Source organism: Peromyscus leucopus, chromosome 5, assembly GCF_004664715.2.
Source record: "Peromyscus leucopus breed LL Stock chromosome 5, UCI_PerLeu_2.1, whole genome shotgun sequence".
In the NCBI taxonomy this organism is placed as follows: Eukaryota; Metazoa; Chordata; class Mammalia; order Rodentia; family Cricetidae; genus Peromyscus; species Peromyscus leucopus.
In genome coordinates this window covers 131819268-131835785 of record NC_051067.1, presented here as the reverse complement: position 1 = coordinate 131835785, position 16518 = coordinate 131819268, and the positions used below count along the sequence as shown (strand labels likewise).

The 16518-nt window shown below is 40.7% G+C and overlaps 1 protein-coding gene across 4 annotated transcripts in view; it reads left to right on the top strand.

Annotated features, from left to right (window-relative positions):
* The window catches only part of Ccdc7 (coiled-coil domain containing 7), a 197722-nt gene that overhangs the window by 157287 nt on the left and 23917 nt on the right, over positions 1 to 16518 (top strand). For all 4 annotated transcript variants that reach the window (XM_037206376.1, XM_037206377.1, XM_037206374.1 and 1 more), the window contains exons 42-43: positions 8979 to 9062; positions 12505 to 12600. In XM_037206376.1, coding sequence (XP_037062271.1) covers positions 8979 to 9062; positions 12505 to 12600 — 180 coding nt within the window. The remainder of the gene's footprint in view (positions 1 to 8978; positions 9063 to 12504; positions 12601 to 16518) is intronic.

Here is a 16518-nt window from a genome sequence, read left to right as displayed (position 1 = left end):
TCTAAAAGGAGAATGTGCTATAATGTATTCAACAATGTTTTCTTACAATGCCCTGTAAGTCTTCAGTGTTTATTTCAAGGGTCAATAATCAGTACTCCAATAGGTGTCATCTGCAATTGTCTTATTTTGCTGATGTTTCTATAAAATAGAATATGTAATGTGATTTGTGGGGAAAATACATAGGTGCTTTTATATTTAATTCATATAGACAACTAATTTACAATTAATATAATTCAGCCAGAGAGTAGAATAAAAACTCAATTCTAAATGCCACATCTAGAAACAGACTTTGCATGAGTAGAAATGTAAGCACAGATTTACATTGGTAAATGTCCATACTACAAAAAGGATTCAAAAACTCTGGAGAAATCCCTGGGATACCAGAGGGATTTTGCATAAATAGAAAGTCTACTTAACATTCCTATAGAATCTTTATAGACCATAATTGTCTAAATAAATATGTAAAAGAACAAAATAATACTTAATAACCTCAAAATTTACTACCAACCTACAGCAATGAAGGCTGTAGCCACAGTTCTCACATGCATACAAGTGGCACAGAGACCAGTGCCATGCTGGAGAGACCCGAGAAGTGAACTCCAACCTACGTGGTTGATGATTCCATACTCTTAGAATAACATTTTCTATCCTTTAATCTGAGATGATGTCTATATTTGATGGTGAGGTCTGTTTCTAGGAGGAAGCAAAGGTGTAGCCTGAGCTCTGATCCACACTGCTCATCTATGTCTTTTTATTTGGTCATTTAGACCATTAATATTCTGAATTATTATTGAAATAAGCATATTATTTATCATATTTTCTTGGTTCATGGTGTTTTCTTATTTTTTAATACTTGGTTTTATTGTTTGTATGTCAGTGGGGGTTAAGATGCCCTGGGAATGTAGTTACAGATGGGTATGAGCTTTCTGACATAAGTGCTGGGGACTGAACTTGAGTCCTCTGGGAGAGCAATAAATGCTCAGAAACCCTGAGTCATCTGACCAACCCTTGAGATCTTTATGTTTTTATTTACTGTCCTGATATCATTTATCTCACCCTATGCCATGGTCACTTGAGTTCATTTATCTTTTTCTTAACTCAAATTATTTTTTTTTCAGTGTCTTCTGTAGAGCTGGCTAGTGGCCATAAATTCCTGTTATCTGTTTTAGCCTTGGAAATCTTTTTTTCCTCATTCAATTAAGAGATAATTTTGCTATATATAATAGGTTTGGTAATTGTGGTCTTTCAGAACTTGGAATGGATCTTTGCAAGTTTTTCTCCTTTCGACAGTTGCTATTAAATATGTTGTTATGATTAGCCTGCTTTCATATGCGACTTGTCTCCTCCCTTGTAGTTTTAAATACCCTCTCTTCAGTCTGTGTTTTTAGGATTTTAGTGATAACATGTCAAGAAGAGTTTCTGTTCTGGTCCTATTTGACAGTCTGGGTGCCTCTTGTACCTCTCTCAAGATTTAGGAGTTTTCTTAGAGGATTTTATCGAAAGTGTTTTCTATGCCTCTGACATAAATGTTTCTCTTTTTTCTACACCCATAGTTTTCAGATAATTCTTTTCATGGTATCCCAAAGCTCTCAAAATTTTCAATTTAGTGTTGACCTTCACTGAATAATCCTATACTTCTACATGACCTTCACGCCACTGCAGTGTGTTGTCCACATATCCACTATTAGTTAGGCCTTCTACTCAGCTTTTTGTCTGGTTTATTGAATGTTTTATGCCAGTATCATTTGAGTTTGGCTTTCTTCAGCAAATTCCTTATCTTTTTAAAATATTTTTATTTACTTTTGGTTTTTGTTTATGAATATTTTGCCTGAAGGTATATCTGTGTGCCCCATGCATGCCTGGTGCCTGTGGAGGTCAGAAGAGGGCATCAGATCCCCTGAAACTGGAGTTACAGGTGGGTGTGAGCCACCACGTGGGTTCTGGGAATTGAACCTTGGTTCTCTGCAAGAGCAGCCGGTGCTCTTGACCACTGAGCCTTCTCTCCAGTGCTACAGTTCTATGTCCTACATTGAATGACTTCCTTACTTCATTCAGCTGTTTTTGGTTTCTTGGAGAACATTCATGTTGTCTTTGACTTGTTGAGCATATTTGTAAGTGTTCTCTTGGATTCTTTCTCTGAAAGTTCTAAATTGCTTTGCTTTAATTTGGGATGTGAGATCAGTAATTTTTTGAGGAAATGAATCTCATTCTTTTGTGGGGATTTTTGACTTCTGTATGATACTTTTGTATCTTGGATTAGTTTGTTGGTTGATGTTTCTTCGTTTGTGTAAAAGAGTACTCTCTTCCATCCTCAGTTTCTTTCTGCCAATATCCAAACCTGTGGGCCCCTCAACAAGATAGCCAATCTCATGGGCACACTATGTCCCATGATTCCCATGAGTAGATATGTATGTATATGAAAGGTTGTGGCTCTGTGCAGTATGGTATACTGTGCATCCTACTTGCCTTGACACAGGTAAATGGATAGACTTCCTTCATCCCTCACACCTTCAAAATAGAAATATATTCTCTAAAAGGAGAATGTGCATTAACTTATTCAACAATTGCTTCTTACAATGCCATGTGTTTATTTCTGTGTGTATAACTCTTCAGTGTTTATTTCAAGGGTCAATAATCAGTGCTTCAATAAATTTCATCTGCCATTGTCTCATTTCCACTTACATTTCTATAAAGTAGAGTATGTGCATGATTTGTGGGGGAAAGACATAGATGTTTTTACTTTTAATTCATATTGACAAGTAATTTATTTTATAATTATAGCTAATATAGTTCTGCCAGAAAATAAATGAAAGTCCTCATTCTAAGGATCTTATCTAGAAACAGACTTTGATGAAATGAAAACGCAAATGTTAATTTATATTGTTAAATATATATATACTACAGAAAGGAGTCAAAATTCTATAATTCCAAAGGTATTTTGCAGAGATAGAAAGTCCATTAGACCATAATAGTCTAGATAATCATGAAAAGGAACAAAATGAGTACTTCATAACTCAAAACTAACAACCTACAGCAATGACAGCGCTATGGTTCTGACATGCACAAAAGATCCAAAAAACGAACTCTAACCTGCATGTTTGATGATACAAAGAACACATAGTAAAGAAGGGGTAGTCTACCTCACAAGGTACAGGAGAAATTGGATACCCCAAGCAGAAGCATGAAAGGAGTCTGCATAGTAAACTGTTTTCAAAACGTAAGTCAATATGAAGATAGAACTTTAAAAATAAGAGATAAAATGCAAAAGCATAGAAAAAAAACATAGGCCAAAACCTACATGATGCTCATTTTGACAATATGCTTTTCATTAACATCAAAAATACAGGTAAATATAGGCAAATTGAGTTCATCAGAATTAAAAATTTGGGCACATCAAGGAAGATATGATTTTGTACAAGTAGTTTAAAAGAGTAAATAATATAGGACCATGTCAATGGAGTAAAATGGCTATCCACAGAAAGGGAGCATATTTCCCTGTGTGTGTCCTATAAAGAATTATTTTACAAAGTTATATTAATGGAGGTCTGAAGACCAACCACAAGAAAACTCATAAAAACAGTATCAAGTACTCTTACAGAGACTCTTCCTGAGAAGGTATTACAGATATCAACAGGAACATAGAAAGATAATAGAGACATCACTGTTCATTAGGAAAATTCAACCCAAAACTACAATAAGAAATACACTTCACACCCATTGGATGGCATTGCCAAGAAAGGACACAGAGGGGTTAGAAGTGGCAGAAAAAGATGGCTGGGCCAGATATTACATACCGGTCATGCTAGCTACCTGGAAACTCATGCAGGAAAAACCACAAGTTCAAGGACAGCTGTGGCAACAGAGAGGGTTCAAGGCTAGCCTGCGCATGAGGCTCTGTCTCAGAATAAGGAAGCAGAATGTGGAGGGTGGCTGTAGCTCAGGTGCAGAGAACTCAGCCAGCATATGGAGAGACCTGTGTCCAGTCCCCAATGCCACAAAAAGTCAAGGGGAATAGATAGGAAGGGGGGAGGAAAAGAAAGAACAAAGAAAACAAACAACTGCAACAGAATGTCTCCAAGGACTCCAAGAAATCGGAAGCAGAGGCACACCCAGTCCCTGAGCTCCAGCTGGCTTGACAGGCTTCCCTTGACTGCCCTGCCATGTACATCATGGGATCATGGGTTTCCTCTTAGTCTAAGTGACCTGATCTACATTTTTACTCTCTGACTAGAGAAAAAGGATAATAGAAAGGTGAGCTTTTGTTTAATGTTTATTTGGCTAGTTTGTGTGTCTGAATAATTTGCCTACATGCATGTATATGCACCAATTGCCTGCCTGTTTGATTCCCTGAAACTAGGGTTATGGATGGTATTGAACCACCATGTGGGTGCTGGAAATTAAGCTCAGGTCCTCTGTACAAGTCACAAGTGCTCTCAACTACTGAGTCATCTCTCCAGCCTGGACTATGAAATTATTGTTCTTTGAAAGTTCATATACAGACGTCTTAGTTATGGTTTCTATGGCTGTGAAGAGACACCATGACCACAGCAACTCTTATAAAGGAAAACATTTAACTGGGCCTGGTTTATAGTTTCCAAGGTTTAGTCCATTATCATCATGGTGGGAAGCATGGCAGTATACAGGCGGACATGGTGCTGTAGAAGGAGCTGAGAGTTCTACATCTGGATCTGCAGGCAGCAGAAGGAGACTGAGTCCCACACTGGGTGTAGCTTGAGCATATGAGACCTCAAACCCCACCCCCCATCACAGTGACACACTTCCATAACAAGGCCACACCTACTCCAGCAAGGCCACACCTCCAAATTGTGCCACTCTCTATATGCCAAGCATTCAAACACATGAGTCTCTGAGGGCCATACCTATTCAAACTAGTACAAGTATACAAATTATCTTGTTCATATCCACCTATAGTCCCCACTCCAAATTCCCAGAATGTTACTTTCTATTTTAAAAGAGAAACAAAGAACAATTTATACACAGAATAAAATATTCTGAATTTTTTATTCGTCATTCCTGATTTTCATTGTTGTTCTACTATTTTTCATCATTCTCTCTATGACATTTGTGTATAGCATTCCAACTGTTATTTGATACAGAAGTGCTACATACAACAATGCCAGTCACTCTCTAAGTGCAGGCAGACTGGCAGGAAGATACCCATCTACCTGCCTCAGCCTCCCAAGTGCTCAGAATGCAGGTGTTCGAAACCTCTCCCAGCTTCGGTTTTTCTTTGACTCGATGCATAGCCTTACAACGCACTTTTATGCATTCCCAGCTGCCAGGCAAGGCAATATAGGAAAAAACTTTATTAGTGCTTGTTGAACTGCTCCACTTCAGAAATTACGACATTTAAGTACCACTGCATGAAATTGTTTTCATCTTTCAAAGACATTTAAACTTACAAATTTAGCCGAAAAAAGACAATGGAGCTGCAGATAATCTGGAGATGTCAAATTTGGCTGCTACACTGAGTGCCCTAAAAGGCAAAAGAGTCATTGCCATAAAGATGTATGAAACAAACCTCTGTACTTTTCCCGGTTTTCTATTCACCACCATCTTCAACCTCTGGACTCTTTGAACACACAGCCAATATTGTGAGTGCACTACTTGTTTCTGTGCTTTTTCTGTAAATAGACACCCGTGTAGAAGGCTTTGTAGTTCTGCACAGTGATAGAATCCTGTGCCTACAACCTCATTACATCTGGCCCAGATAAACTGATAGATTTCTTCATCTCTCACACCTTGAACATTCTGCAAGATGTTCCAAAGTATGAATGTACCACACTTAACAGTTCCTTTCTGAATCTCCTTTACATTTATGACCTTGTGACTACAATCAACAGTGTGACCAAAACCATTGCACATGTTTTATTGTGTTACTTTACATCTGTTAAGTAGAGCGTGTGAGTGGTGAAATTATTGACTGAGGACATATAAGCTTTTAATTCAGTGCATTCTGTAAGTGGGTTATTTATATATTCCTTCTAGAATGCTTATAGTTAAGTAAGTTATGGCAGTAATTGCTTGAGAAAACTGTTTCCTGGTTCTTGGCACCAGACTTTTTATGGATTGAAAACATGATGGAATTATACGAATAAGTTGGCAGTAGCACAGAAAATGGCATAGAGTGACTCAGGGGAAATCCCTAGAATCCCAACTAGGAGAGCCCATTTTAGGGGCTGCAGAGATGGCCCGGCAGTTAAAGGGATGCTATACAAGGAAAACTACTAGCATCCGGGTAAAACGTGTAAAATTCAGGATGCCCACAATCACCTTCTTCTAATGACTAGACCTCTCTGGCAAACGACTAAAATGGGCTCTCTGTATCATCCTAACCAAATGGTCCAAGAAACATTGAAAAGAAATGACAGAAAGAATCTATGAGAGGTAAGATGGGAATCAGGAAGATATGACCTTGCTGGGGCAACCATAAACATACAGCAGCTATGGATAGCAGCCAGGACTGGGCCTTTCAGCTGTCCCTCAAGAATAAAGGTGTTCCCAATGGGGCCCCATCCTTTCTGGGGATCTGATGACTATTAAGGTTTACAGAAGGAAGGCATGTATTTTCTCTCATGTTGTAGCCACTGAGGGATGAATTGGGGAAAGATGAGGTATACAAGGACAGGAAGTGGAACAACAGAGGGCAATAGGTAGGTGGATATAATCATAACATGGTATTCATTCATATATATACATATACATATATACATATATATACATATATATATACATGAAACTTTTAAAACTAAAGCTAAGCAATCCCATACCATTGAATTAACAGCACAACTGAAAGCTCTAGAACAAAAAGAAACAAACTCACCCAGGAGAAATAGACGCCAGGAAATAATCAAATTGAGGGCTGAGATCAATGAAATAGAAAACAAGAGAACAATACAAAAAATCAATGAAACAAAGAGTTGGTTCTTTGAAAAAACAACAAGATAGACAAACCCCTAGCCAAATTAACCAAAAGGCAAAGAGAGAGCACCCAAATTCACAAAATCAGTTATCTGAAAGGAGGAACCACAATTGAGAAAATGTCTCCATAAGATGCAGCTGTAAGGCATTTTCTCAATTAGTGATCGATGGGGGATGGCCCAGCCCATTGTCGGTGGTGCCATTCCTAAACTGGTAGTTCTGAGTTCTATGGCAGAGTAGGCTGAGCAAGCCATGGAGAGTAAGCCAGTAAGCAGGACTCCTTTATGGCCTCTGTATCAGCTCCTGCCTCCAGGATCCTGCCTTGTTTGAGTTCCTTTCCTGACTTCCTTCAATGATGAACAGTGATACAGAAATGTAAGCAGAATAAACCCTGTTCTCCCCAGCTTGCTTTTGGTCATGGTGTTTTGTCACAGCAATAAAACCCTCACTAAGACAAACTGGTACCAGTGTAGTGGGGTATTCCTGTGACAGATCTGACTGTGTTTGAGAGAGGATTGTCGAAGAACTTTGGAATTTGCTGTCCCCATTATTCATTTGTCATATGGCAGCATGGGCAGGGGAGAGATGCATAGTTGAGGTGAAATCTTCCGGAAAGTGTTTCCAGAGAGCACACACGTTCCAGAGACACCCAAGTTGTGCCTCATGCTGGCAGCCAAACTTGGTAGTGTAAGAGTCACCCAGGTGGTAAAGGATCCACTGTCATACAGGCATGTGAAACAGAATTCTGTTCTTTTCCCACTGGTTCCATATACCAGTATTTTCAACCTCTGGGCCCTTCAAATACACAGCGAATATTGTGAGCACAGAATGTATTCCAGTATTTATCCTACAACGAGACAAGTGATGGAGAGCTCTGTGGTTCTGTACAATAACAGAATCCTATGTATGGGTTCCCCCTTATCTTTAACCCAGGAACAGCTCTCTCACGCTCACATCAGGGCTGGCTCACCCACACCTCCACCAACCGGGTCAGCTCTACTGTGCTGCCCAGGCGAGGTGCAGGGTTCCACTTTCCTGAGTGCTGCTGGTAAGGGGCAGGTCAACTCCTGGCCCACCACTGGTGGCAGGATCAAGAAGAGAGGGCATCTCTCCTCCCCCTCAACACCGCGTGGGAGATGAGGGGGATGTGGCCAGCTATCCCACTCTCACCCCCTCAGGGCTGTCTCACCCACACTTCTGCCAACAGGGTCAGCTCTCCTGGGCTGGCTAGAAAAGGAGCAGGCCCCGCTTTCCTGAGTACTGCAGCAGAGAAGGGGGAGGGCCATCTCTCCCCCACCCACATCGCCACGTGATAGAAGTATACTGGAGACAGCTCTCCGGGGCTCACAGCTTGGGGGCTGGCTCACCTACACCCCTGCCAACAGGGCTGGCTCTGTTGTGCTGCCCAGACAAGGTGCAGGGCCCGCTCTCCTGAGTGTTGCAGGGGGGGGGGGGCAGGGCCAGCTCTCCCACCTGCCCCAGGCATTGATTTATTAGACTTTCCATTTAACCACAGCCCAAACACATACACTATGGCATTTCTTAGCTCCCTTCCTCCTTGCACTTTATGTCAACTACCATTTGTTAACAGCAACAACAAAAAAGGATGTATCGAGAGATTAAACTAGATCCGAAAATTTGTACTTTAGTTACTCAAAGATTCATATATTGTCATATTGTATCACTCAAGTTCTTTCTTTCTATAACATTTGTGTATGACATTTCCATCTGTTATTTGAGATAAAGATGCTGCATATAGCAGGACTAGAGTCACACTTAGTGTGTCGCAGACCAGCAACAATCTCCATGCCTCGGCCTCCCTAATACTGCATTACAATACCTCCCCCAGCTCTGTTCTTCTTCTTTTCTGACAAGTACTTGGATGATGAACTTCAGTAAAATGTCAGATAAGAGGCAAGACTGATCCGACAGTCTTCTCATGTTTATTTACTGTGTGCCTGAATGCTGAAAGGGAGTTGTGCTTCATAGCTGATGTATTTTTAGAACCACTTAATGATATTGTTCTCATTTTTCAGAGCCAACTAAACCCAGTGACTTAGACAAGAGTGCTGTTGATATTCTGCACATGTCAAATTCAGCTTTAATACAATATTTAAAAGGTAAAAAATCCACTGTCATACAGAAATGTGAAACAGAATTCTGTTCTTTTCCCACTCATTCTATAAACCAGTATTTTCAACCTCTGGGCCCTTCAAACATACAGTGAATATTGTGAGCACAGAATGTATTCCAGTATTTCTCCTACAAATAGACACGTACATGGAGAGCTCTGTGGTTCTTCACAGTGCAGGATCATATGCATGGAGTCCCCCTTATCGCTAACCCAGGTAAATTGACATTATGAAGTGAGAATATTTGATAGTTCTTTAATAATTCCTTTTTTAATCATCTTTACATTTCTACAGTCAACGGTGCACTCTACATTGTTACACATTTTTCTTCTGCCACTTTGTGACTATACAGTAGAGAGTGTGAGTGTAGAGTGTGTGAGTGGAGCAGTTGGATTAGGGACCTGGGTTCAATAGATTCTGTACAGAATATATATCCATTCTAGAATGGTTGTAGTTAATATTTGTGGTAATAATTGAATGAGAAAACTGTTTCCTGATTCTTAGCACTAGGCATTTTAGGGATACAAAATATCAGCAAGATTAAATTATACTGGTCAGTTAAGAGTAGGACCGAAAGTGACCTACAGATTCGGAGAAAATCCCTAGAATCCTAATTATGGTGCAGAGCTAGAGAACTCTATGTTGAGGGCCTCAGAGATGGCTCTGTAGTTAAACCGCTTACAATGCAAGAAAGGGTAACAGAATTTAAACCCCAAAACCCTTGTAAAATTCAGCATACCCGTGGCCAACTGTAATCCCACGTTGCAGGGCAGAGACTGGCTCTGAGTTTGATCAATAGACACAATAGCCTCAATGAACAAGATGAAGGAACAAAGAAAGAAGAGTCTCTGCAAACACCTCAGGCACAAGTGTGCACAAACACCTGCATGAAAACCCATGCATATGTACATACGCATTGCACACACATACACATACAAAAAGAGAACAAAAAGTCCATTTCAAAATCATGTCGAATCTTGAAAGAGTGTCAAAGCCAAAAGAGTACACCAAATCATTGTCCAGTTGCCCAACAGTCAGTCCTAACTAAAAACATACATATAGATGGCATTACCGGACTGGACAGGTCATATTTGGAAATATATATGTATGTGCATATACATGTATGCATGCAATAACAGTGAAAAAGGAAGCCTTGAATGTGAGGGAGAGCAGGGTGGGGTATATGGGACAGTTTGGAGGGAATTTTAAAAAGTGGATAAAGGTTGTAATTGAAGTATAGTCTCAAAAATAAAATCAAGAAAAAATATTGGCAGCAAACTAGGAAAGGTTGCAATTCATCATTTCAGAACCTAGTAACAAACTATGGTAGTGAAAGCATTATGGTTCTGACAAAAGTCAGAGGACATAGGCCAGTAAGTAGCAGAGAGAATCGAGAATGACACTCCCACCTACATGGTCAAGGGTACCCAGACCACTCAGGAGGAAAAGGCAGTCTAGCTCATATGGTGCAGAGAAAACTGAATATCCCCAAACAGAAGAGTGTCTATACCCTCACGTACAAAAATACTTCACCATAAATCAAAGACCCTTTTTTGTTGATGAAATACAAGCTATAGTGCAAAAATATTAGACAGAAATGCAGGGGGATGTACAGGCTACTGGACTTGACTTTGTATTTGGGGTTAGCACAAAATGCACAGTCAAAAGAAAATACACAAAAATCTCAATTTAAGTTTTTTACATGTTTATTGAAAAAAAAAAAAACAGTGGTAGCATATCGTTCCCTTGGGCTCATGTCCTCTGCAGGAGCAGGCTTTTGACTGTGTATACTACCAGTATACTCACATGGAGCTGGCCTCAAGTCGTTGATTATGTCCCAAACTGCCATGCCACTATTGTATCAATGGACATGTCTAAGCTAACCCAGTTAATATTTTGGCTTAAATGGCACACATATGGGTGTGGCCGTTCGTAAGTCCCCTCCCCAGCAACCTATAGCATCTCCTAGCACTGTGAATACTGGCCAAGAGGGTGTGGCTGTCCAGTTTGTGCCATCTTGTCTCTGTGTCCTAGAACCAATGTGTACGGGCTCTTCACCAGTAGGGTATTAACATCAAATCCTTGTGGGTAACCACAGCAGCTATGGATTCTAGCCATGATTGGCCCTTTCAGCTGTCGGTCAAAGACAGAGGAGTCCCCAGTGAGGCCCCATTCATGTTGAGAAGCTAATGACTGCTACCAGTTTTAAGGAAAGGAGATGACCTTTTTCTATTGGTGTAGCCGCTAAAGGATGATGTGGAAGAAGGTGAGATATAGAGAGGAAGAAAGAAGACACCAGAGACTAAAAGGAAGGTGAATATAATAATAACATACTCTACACAGTTATGAAACTTTCAGAACTAAAGAAAAAGTTTATACATAAACATCAGTGTCATTTTTCATTTAATAGATAAGTTAAAGAATGACAAAATAAGAGGGCAGTCAGCAACAATAAAAAGCAAAATCAGAATGGGAGAAAATATTTCACTCATATCTAATAAGGATTCCTATCCAAAGATGCAATAATAGATGGAAAATGTAAGCAAAATTGAGACATACTCTCAAAGACATGTTTCTCCTTAGCAACCTTTGCAATCACCAACCCAATGTGAAAATACAAAGGGAAGGAGGAAGCAAAAGAGAAATGCCATTTACACGTGTGTGAGCAAGAGCAGTCCTGAGGGCGCCGCCTGTAATCCCGGCTCCCTGGGAGGCTGGTGCAAGAGGATGGCAGTTCACAGTCAGCCAGGGCAGCACCGTGAGACCATGTCTCAAAGCTGCCAGAAACAAGATGGTGAGATGGGGTCGCTCAGGAGTGAAGTTCTTACCTTGCTTACGAAATGTTCAGGTTCAGTCTCTAGTTCTTGAAAAAAATAGAAAAGTAGACCAAATATGGACAAGGCTGTCAAGAAATTAAGACAGAATCTGAGGCTGGCAGGAGTTGACATGCTTAGTGGGTAAAGCCGCTTGTTGCCACGCCTGACGGATTAGTCCTTAGGACCCACACAGTAGAAACAGAGAACTAGATTCTGCCAGCTTTCCTCTACCACAGACAACTTGTGTGAAGGGCACATGGTGTCAGCTGAGCTCCAGCGTGATTGTGCAGCCTCCCCACGCCAGCTCTGCCATCTGCAGCAGATGTGGCTCCGGTTTCAGTAACCCTATCTAAATTTTAACTCTCTGGTTAGAAAGAAAGGGTAATGGACTCCTTTTGTGTGCTGAATGGAAATGACGTGAGGATAAATGGTTTTCTACCAGAGGATCCAACTTTGGATCTGAGAGAAAGCAGAGGCACATTGTTCTAACAAGCACCTGCCTGGGTGAACGGAAGTTGTGCTTGTTAACTTCTACCTGAGTTGCTGGGAGGTTAATGTGCTTCAGAAGTGGTTTATTTGCAGTATCATTGAATGGCATTTTTCTCGATTTTCAGGCTCATCTAAAACTAGTGACATTGGGAAGAAAGTAAGTAAAAGATCAAACACTCTGCACAAATCAACCTCTTCTATGAAGAAGCATGTGCATAAAGGTAATGGAGTCACTGATGGGAGATATGTGAAACAGAAATCTGTTCTTGTCCCGCTCTTTCTATTTTTCCAGTATCCTCAACATGTATGCCCTTCCAACACCCAGCCAATATCACAGGCATATAATGTTTTCCTTTTTTTCTAAGACCCCTCTGTGGTGGGCTCTGAGGTTCAGCATAGTAATAAGATCCTATGAGTTGATCCCCCTTGTGTCTAACCCAGGTAAATCGATGGGTTTCCTTCATCTCTCACACCCGTACTTAATATTCCTCATGATAATCTTAAGTGAGAATACTTGATGCTTTCTCAATAGTTCCTTTCTATATTGCTTTGATATTTCTGTGATTGTGACTACAATCAATGGATGCAATCAGTATCATTGCACATTTTTCTGCCTCTTTGTAACTACACAGTACAATGTGTGAGTGTGGTGGCCAAATTCAGGGCCTGTACGTTTATAATTCAGTAGCTACTGTGTGGAATATCTACATATCTATTCCAGAATGATTGTAGTTAATAATTATTGCAGTAATTGCATGAGAAAATTGTTTCCTAGTTCTTAGCTCTAGACCTTTTTAGGGATTTAAAATGTTAAAAGATTAAATTATATTAGTCAGCTGATGATAGCACAGAAAATGACCTACTGATACTGAAAAAAATCCTTAGAATCCCAAAGATAGGTTCTAGAACCAGAAAGTTCCATCCTAGGGGCTGCAGAGGTGACTCAGTGATTAAAGGGCTTGAAATGCAGGAAAGAGAGTTAGAATTCAGATCCCCAGAACCCATGTAGAATGCAGAGTGCACATGGCAGCCCGTCTGCAATTCTAGGTTGCAGGGCAGAGACAGGATCCCCAGAGCAAGCTAGCTACTGAGATTTGCCACATAGACTGGCTCTGAGTTGGATCAATAGACACTGCCTCATTGAATAAGAGGGGCGAGGGAAGGAAAAAGATTCTCCACAAACACCTCAGACCACCACAAGCACAAGCTCATGTATGCACAAATACCTACACAAAAACATATGCAAGCATGCTTACATGCGAATAATCCCACACACACTTATGCATGTAAAAAGAGAATAATGAAAAAAATCAATCTCAATCATATGGGATCTTGAAACAAAGAATAAAGTTCATTGTGAACAACCAAGAAAGAATCTTTCATAATTTCAGGACTTCTGACACAGCTATAGTAATGAAAGCATTGTGGTTCTCACAACAGAAAGGTAACACAGACCAGAGATTTAGAAGAGAGAACCCGTAAGTGAAGATCCACCTACATGGTCAAGAGCACCCAGACCACTCTAGAAAAGTCAGTCTGGTACATATGGTGCAGGGAAAACTGAATGTCCTCAGATAGAAGGGTACTCAAGCCCTTAGCTAAGACTATGTACAAAAAAATACTTCAGCATAAATCAAAACCTTCAGAATAAATCAAATACTTCAGCATAAATCAAAACCCTCACAAATGAAAGTTAAACTACAAAAAATAATAGAAGAAAATATAGGGAAACCTACAGTATCACAGATTTATCTGTATATTTTGTAGTTGATATAAAATTCTAGCCAAAAAGGAAAACTTTAAATTAGGCTTCATCAAAATTAAATTTTTTCACCTGTTCTTTTAAAGAAATAACGGAAGTGTAATACACCTTGGGTCCATTTCCACCCCAAGAATAGGCTTTTGCCCATGTGTATATCACCAGGGATGTATTGTGTCTCATGAGCTGGCCTCAACTCCCATCACAAACAGTTGGTTATTTCCAAAATGGTCATGTCACTACTGCGCATGGACATGTCTTGCCTACCCAGTCAGTATTATAGTTTACATGGTACACAGCTGAGTGAGACTGAGTTTTCTCTTCAGCAAGCAGCCTGTGTTACACCTTCCAGCCTTGTTAACACTTGCCAAAGGAAAGAGTTCCCAGCTCAGTTCCATCTTGAGACCTCTCTGTTAACGGAAACAAAGTGTGTGCTGTCTTGCCATCTAGTCCCGATGGGTAAATAAGAGCAAGAACAATAGCCTGCCCTATTGGGAGCCTCCCAGACCTGTCTCACCAACAACTTCAATGAGATGTTATATCATACGGTTCGAAGGACCCAGGAAATACTGCAAAGAGGTGGCAGAAAGAATTAATGAGCAGGAAGATGGGGGTCTCAGAGATATGACATTGTCATTGCCACCGTAGACACATGGCAGCTATGGAGTCTAGTCAGGAATGGGCCTTTCAACTGTCCTTCAGGGAAAGAGGGGTTGCCAATTGAGCCCCCACCCATTCTCAGGAGCTGATGCTGTATACATTTGTAAAAGAAAGATGTTGCCCCTGGGCACCAAGTGAAAGAAGGTAAGTGCAGAGATAAAGGGAAGGGGGCACCAGAGGCCAATGCGCAGGCGAACATAATCATAGCACAGTACGGATAGTTAGAAAACTTCAGAAGTGAGGAAAAATAAAGTTTATGCATAAAAAGATATTTATTTATTTTATTTCATGTGCATTGGTGTTTGCCTGCCTGTATGTCTGTGTGAAGGTGTCAAATCCCATGGAACTGGAGCTCCAGACAGTTGTGAACTGCCATGTGGGTGCTGGGAATTGAACTAGGGTCCTCTAGGGAGAGCAACCAGTGGTCCTAACCACCGAGCCATCTCTCCAGCCCCTGAAAACATTATTTTTTATATAATAGATACATATAACAGAAATAAAAGTGCAATAGCAGCAGAAAAAAGCAGGTCCTGGGACGGGAGAAAGTATGAATTTTTATATATGGTGAGGATTCATATTCAAAGATACAGAAATAGAGATGTAATCTGCAAATAAAACTGGGAAATATTCTAATAGATAGTTCCCCTGGAAGATTCTACAATGGTTAACTGAATGTGAAAATATGATTAATCGTGTGAGAGAGACCAGTCCCAAACTGCTAAGATAAAAAAACACTCTGTGTCCATTCAATGGTTGTTATTAGAGGACTAAAGAGAAAGAGAAGAAAAACATGAGAGAAAAGAGTGTCATTTACAAGCAAGAGAGGGATAGAGAGAGAGGAGAGAGAGAGAGAGAGAGAGAGAGAGAGAGAGAGAGAGAGAGAGAGAGAGAGAGAGAGAGAGAGAGAGAGCCTGCACTGTCCTGCTGTGGGTACAACCTGAAATCTGAGGTCCTTGGGAAGCTGATGGAAAAAGATACCAGGCAGGACATACTGACACACGCCTTTAATCCCAGCACTGGGGAGGCAGAGGCAGGTGGATCTCAGTGAGTTTGAAGCCAGCCTGGGCTACATAGCGAGTTCCAGGACAGCCAGGGCTACATAATGAGACTCCGCCTCAACAACAACAAAAAGAAAGGACAAAAGATGATGATTCACATTCAGCCTGTGCAGCATGATGAGATGATGAGGCCATGTCTCAGTGTTCTGAGTAACAAGAGAGTGGGGTGTGCGTAGCTCAGGAGTGGAGTACTTGTCTTGCGCACAGAATGGCCAGGTTCAGTTCACAGTACTCGTAACAACAGAAACGGAGGAAAAGGAGATCGATGTTGGCAGCTTCGTCAAGGGCTATAACTGATGAGATGATCCAGAGGGGGTTTGGAGCCAAGCCTTAAGCAGGCTGATCCTCAGACCCACACAGTAGAAACAGAGAACCGACTTGTGCCATTATCCTCTGACCTCCACAGAAATGGTATACAGAATGTGAATGTACGCATGCGCACACACACTCAAATAAATAAAATGCAACTTTAAAAAAAAAATAGAAAAAAAAAATGGGAATGAGGATGACATCATATCACGTGAGCTCCAGCAGGCTTCAGCAACTTTCCCTGGACAGCCCTGCCATTGGCCACACTGGTGACTGCCGTCCCAGTAACCTCTGTCTACATTTTGACTGTCTAATCAGGTAGAGAGGATGGTGATCTCCTTTTGTATGCTGAA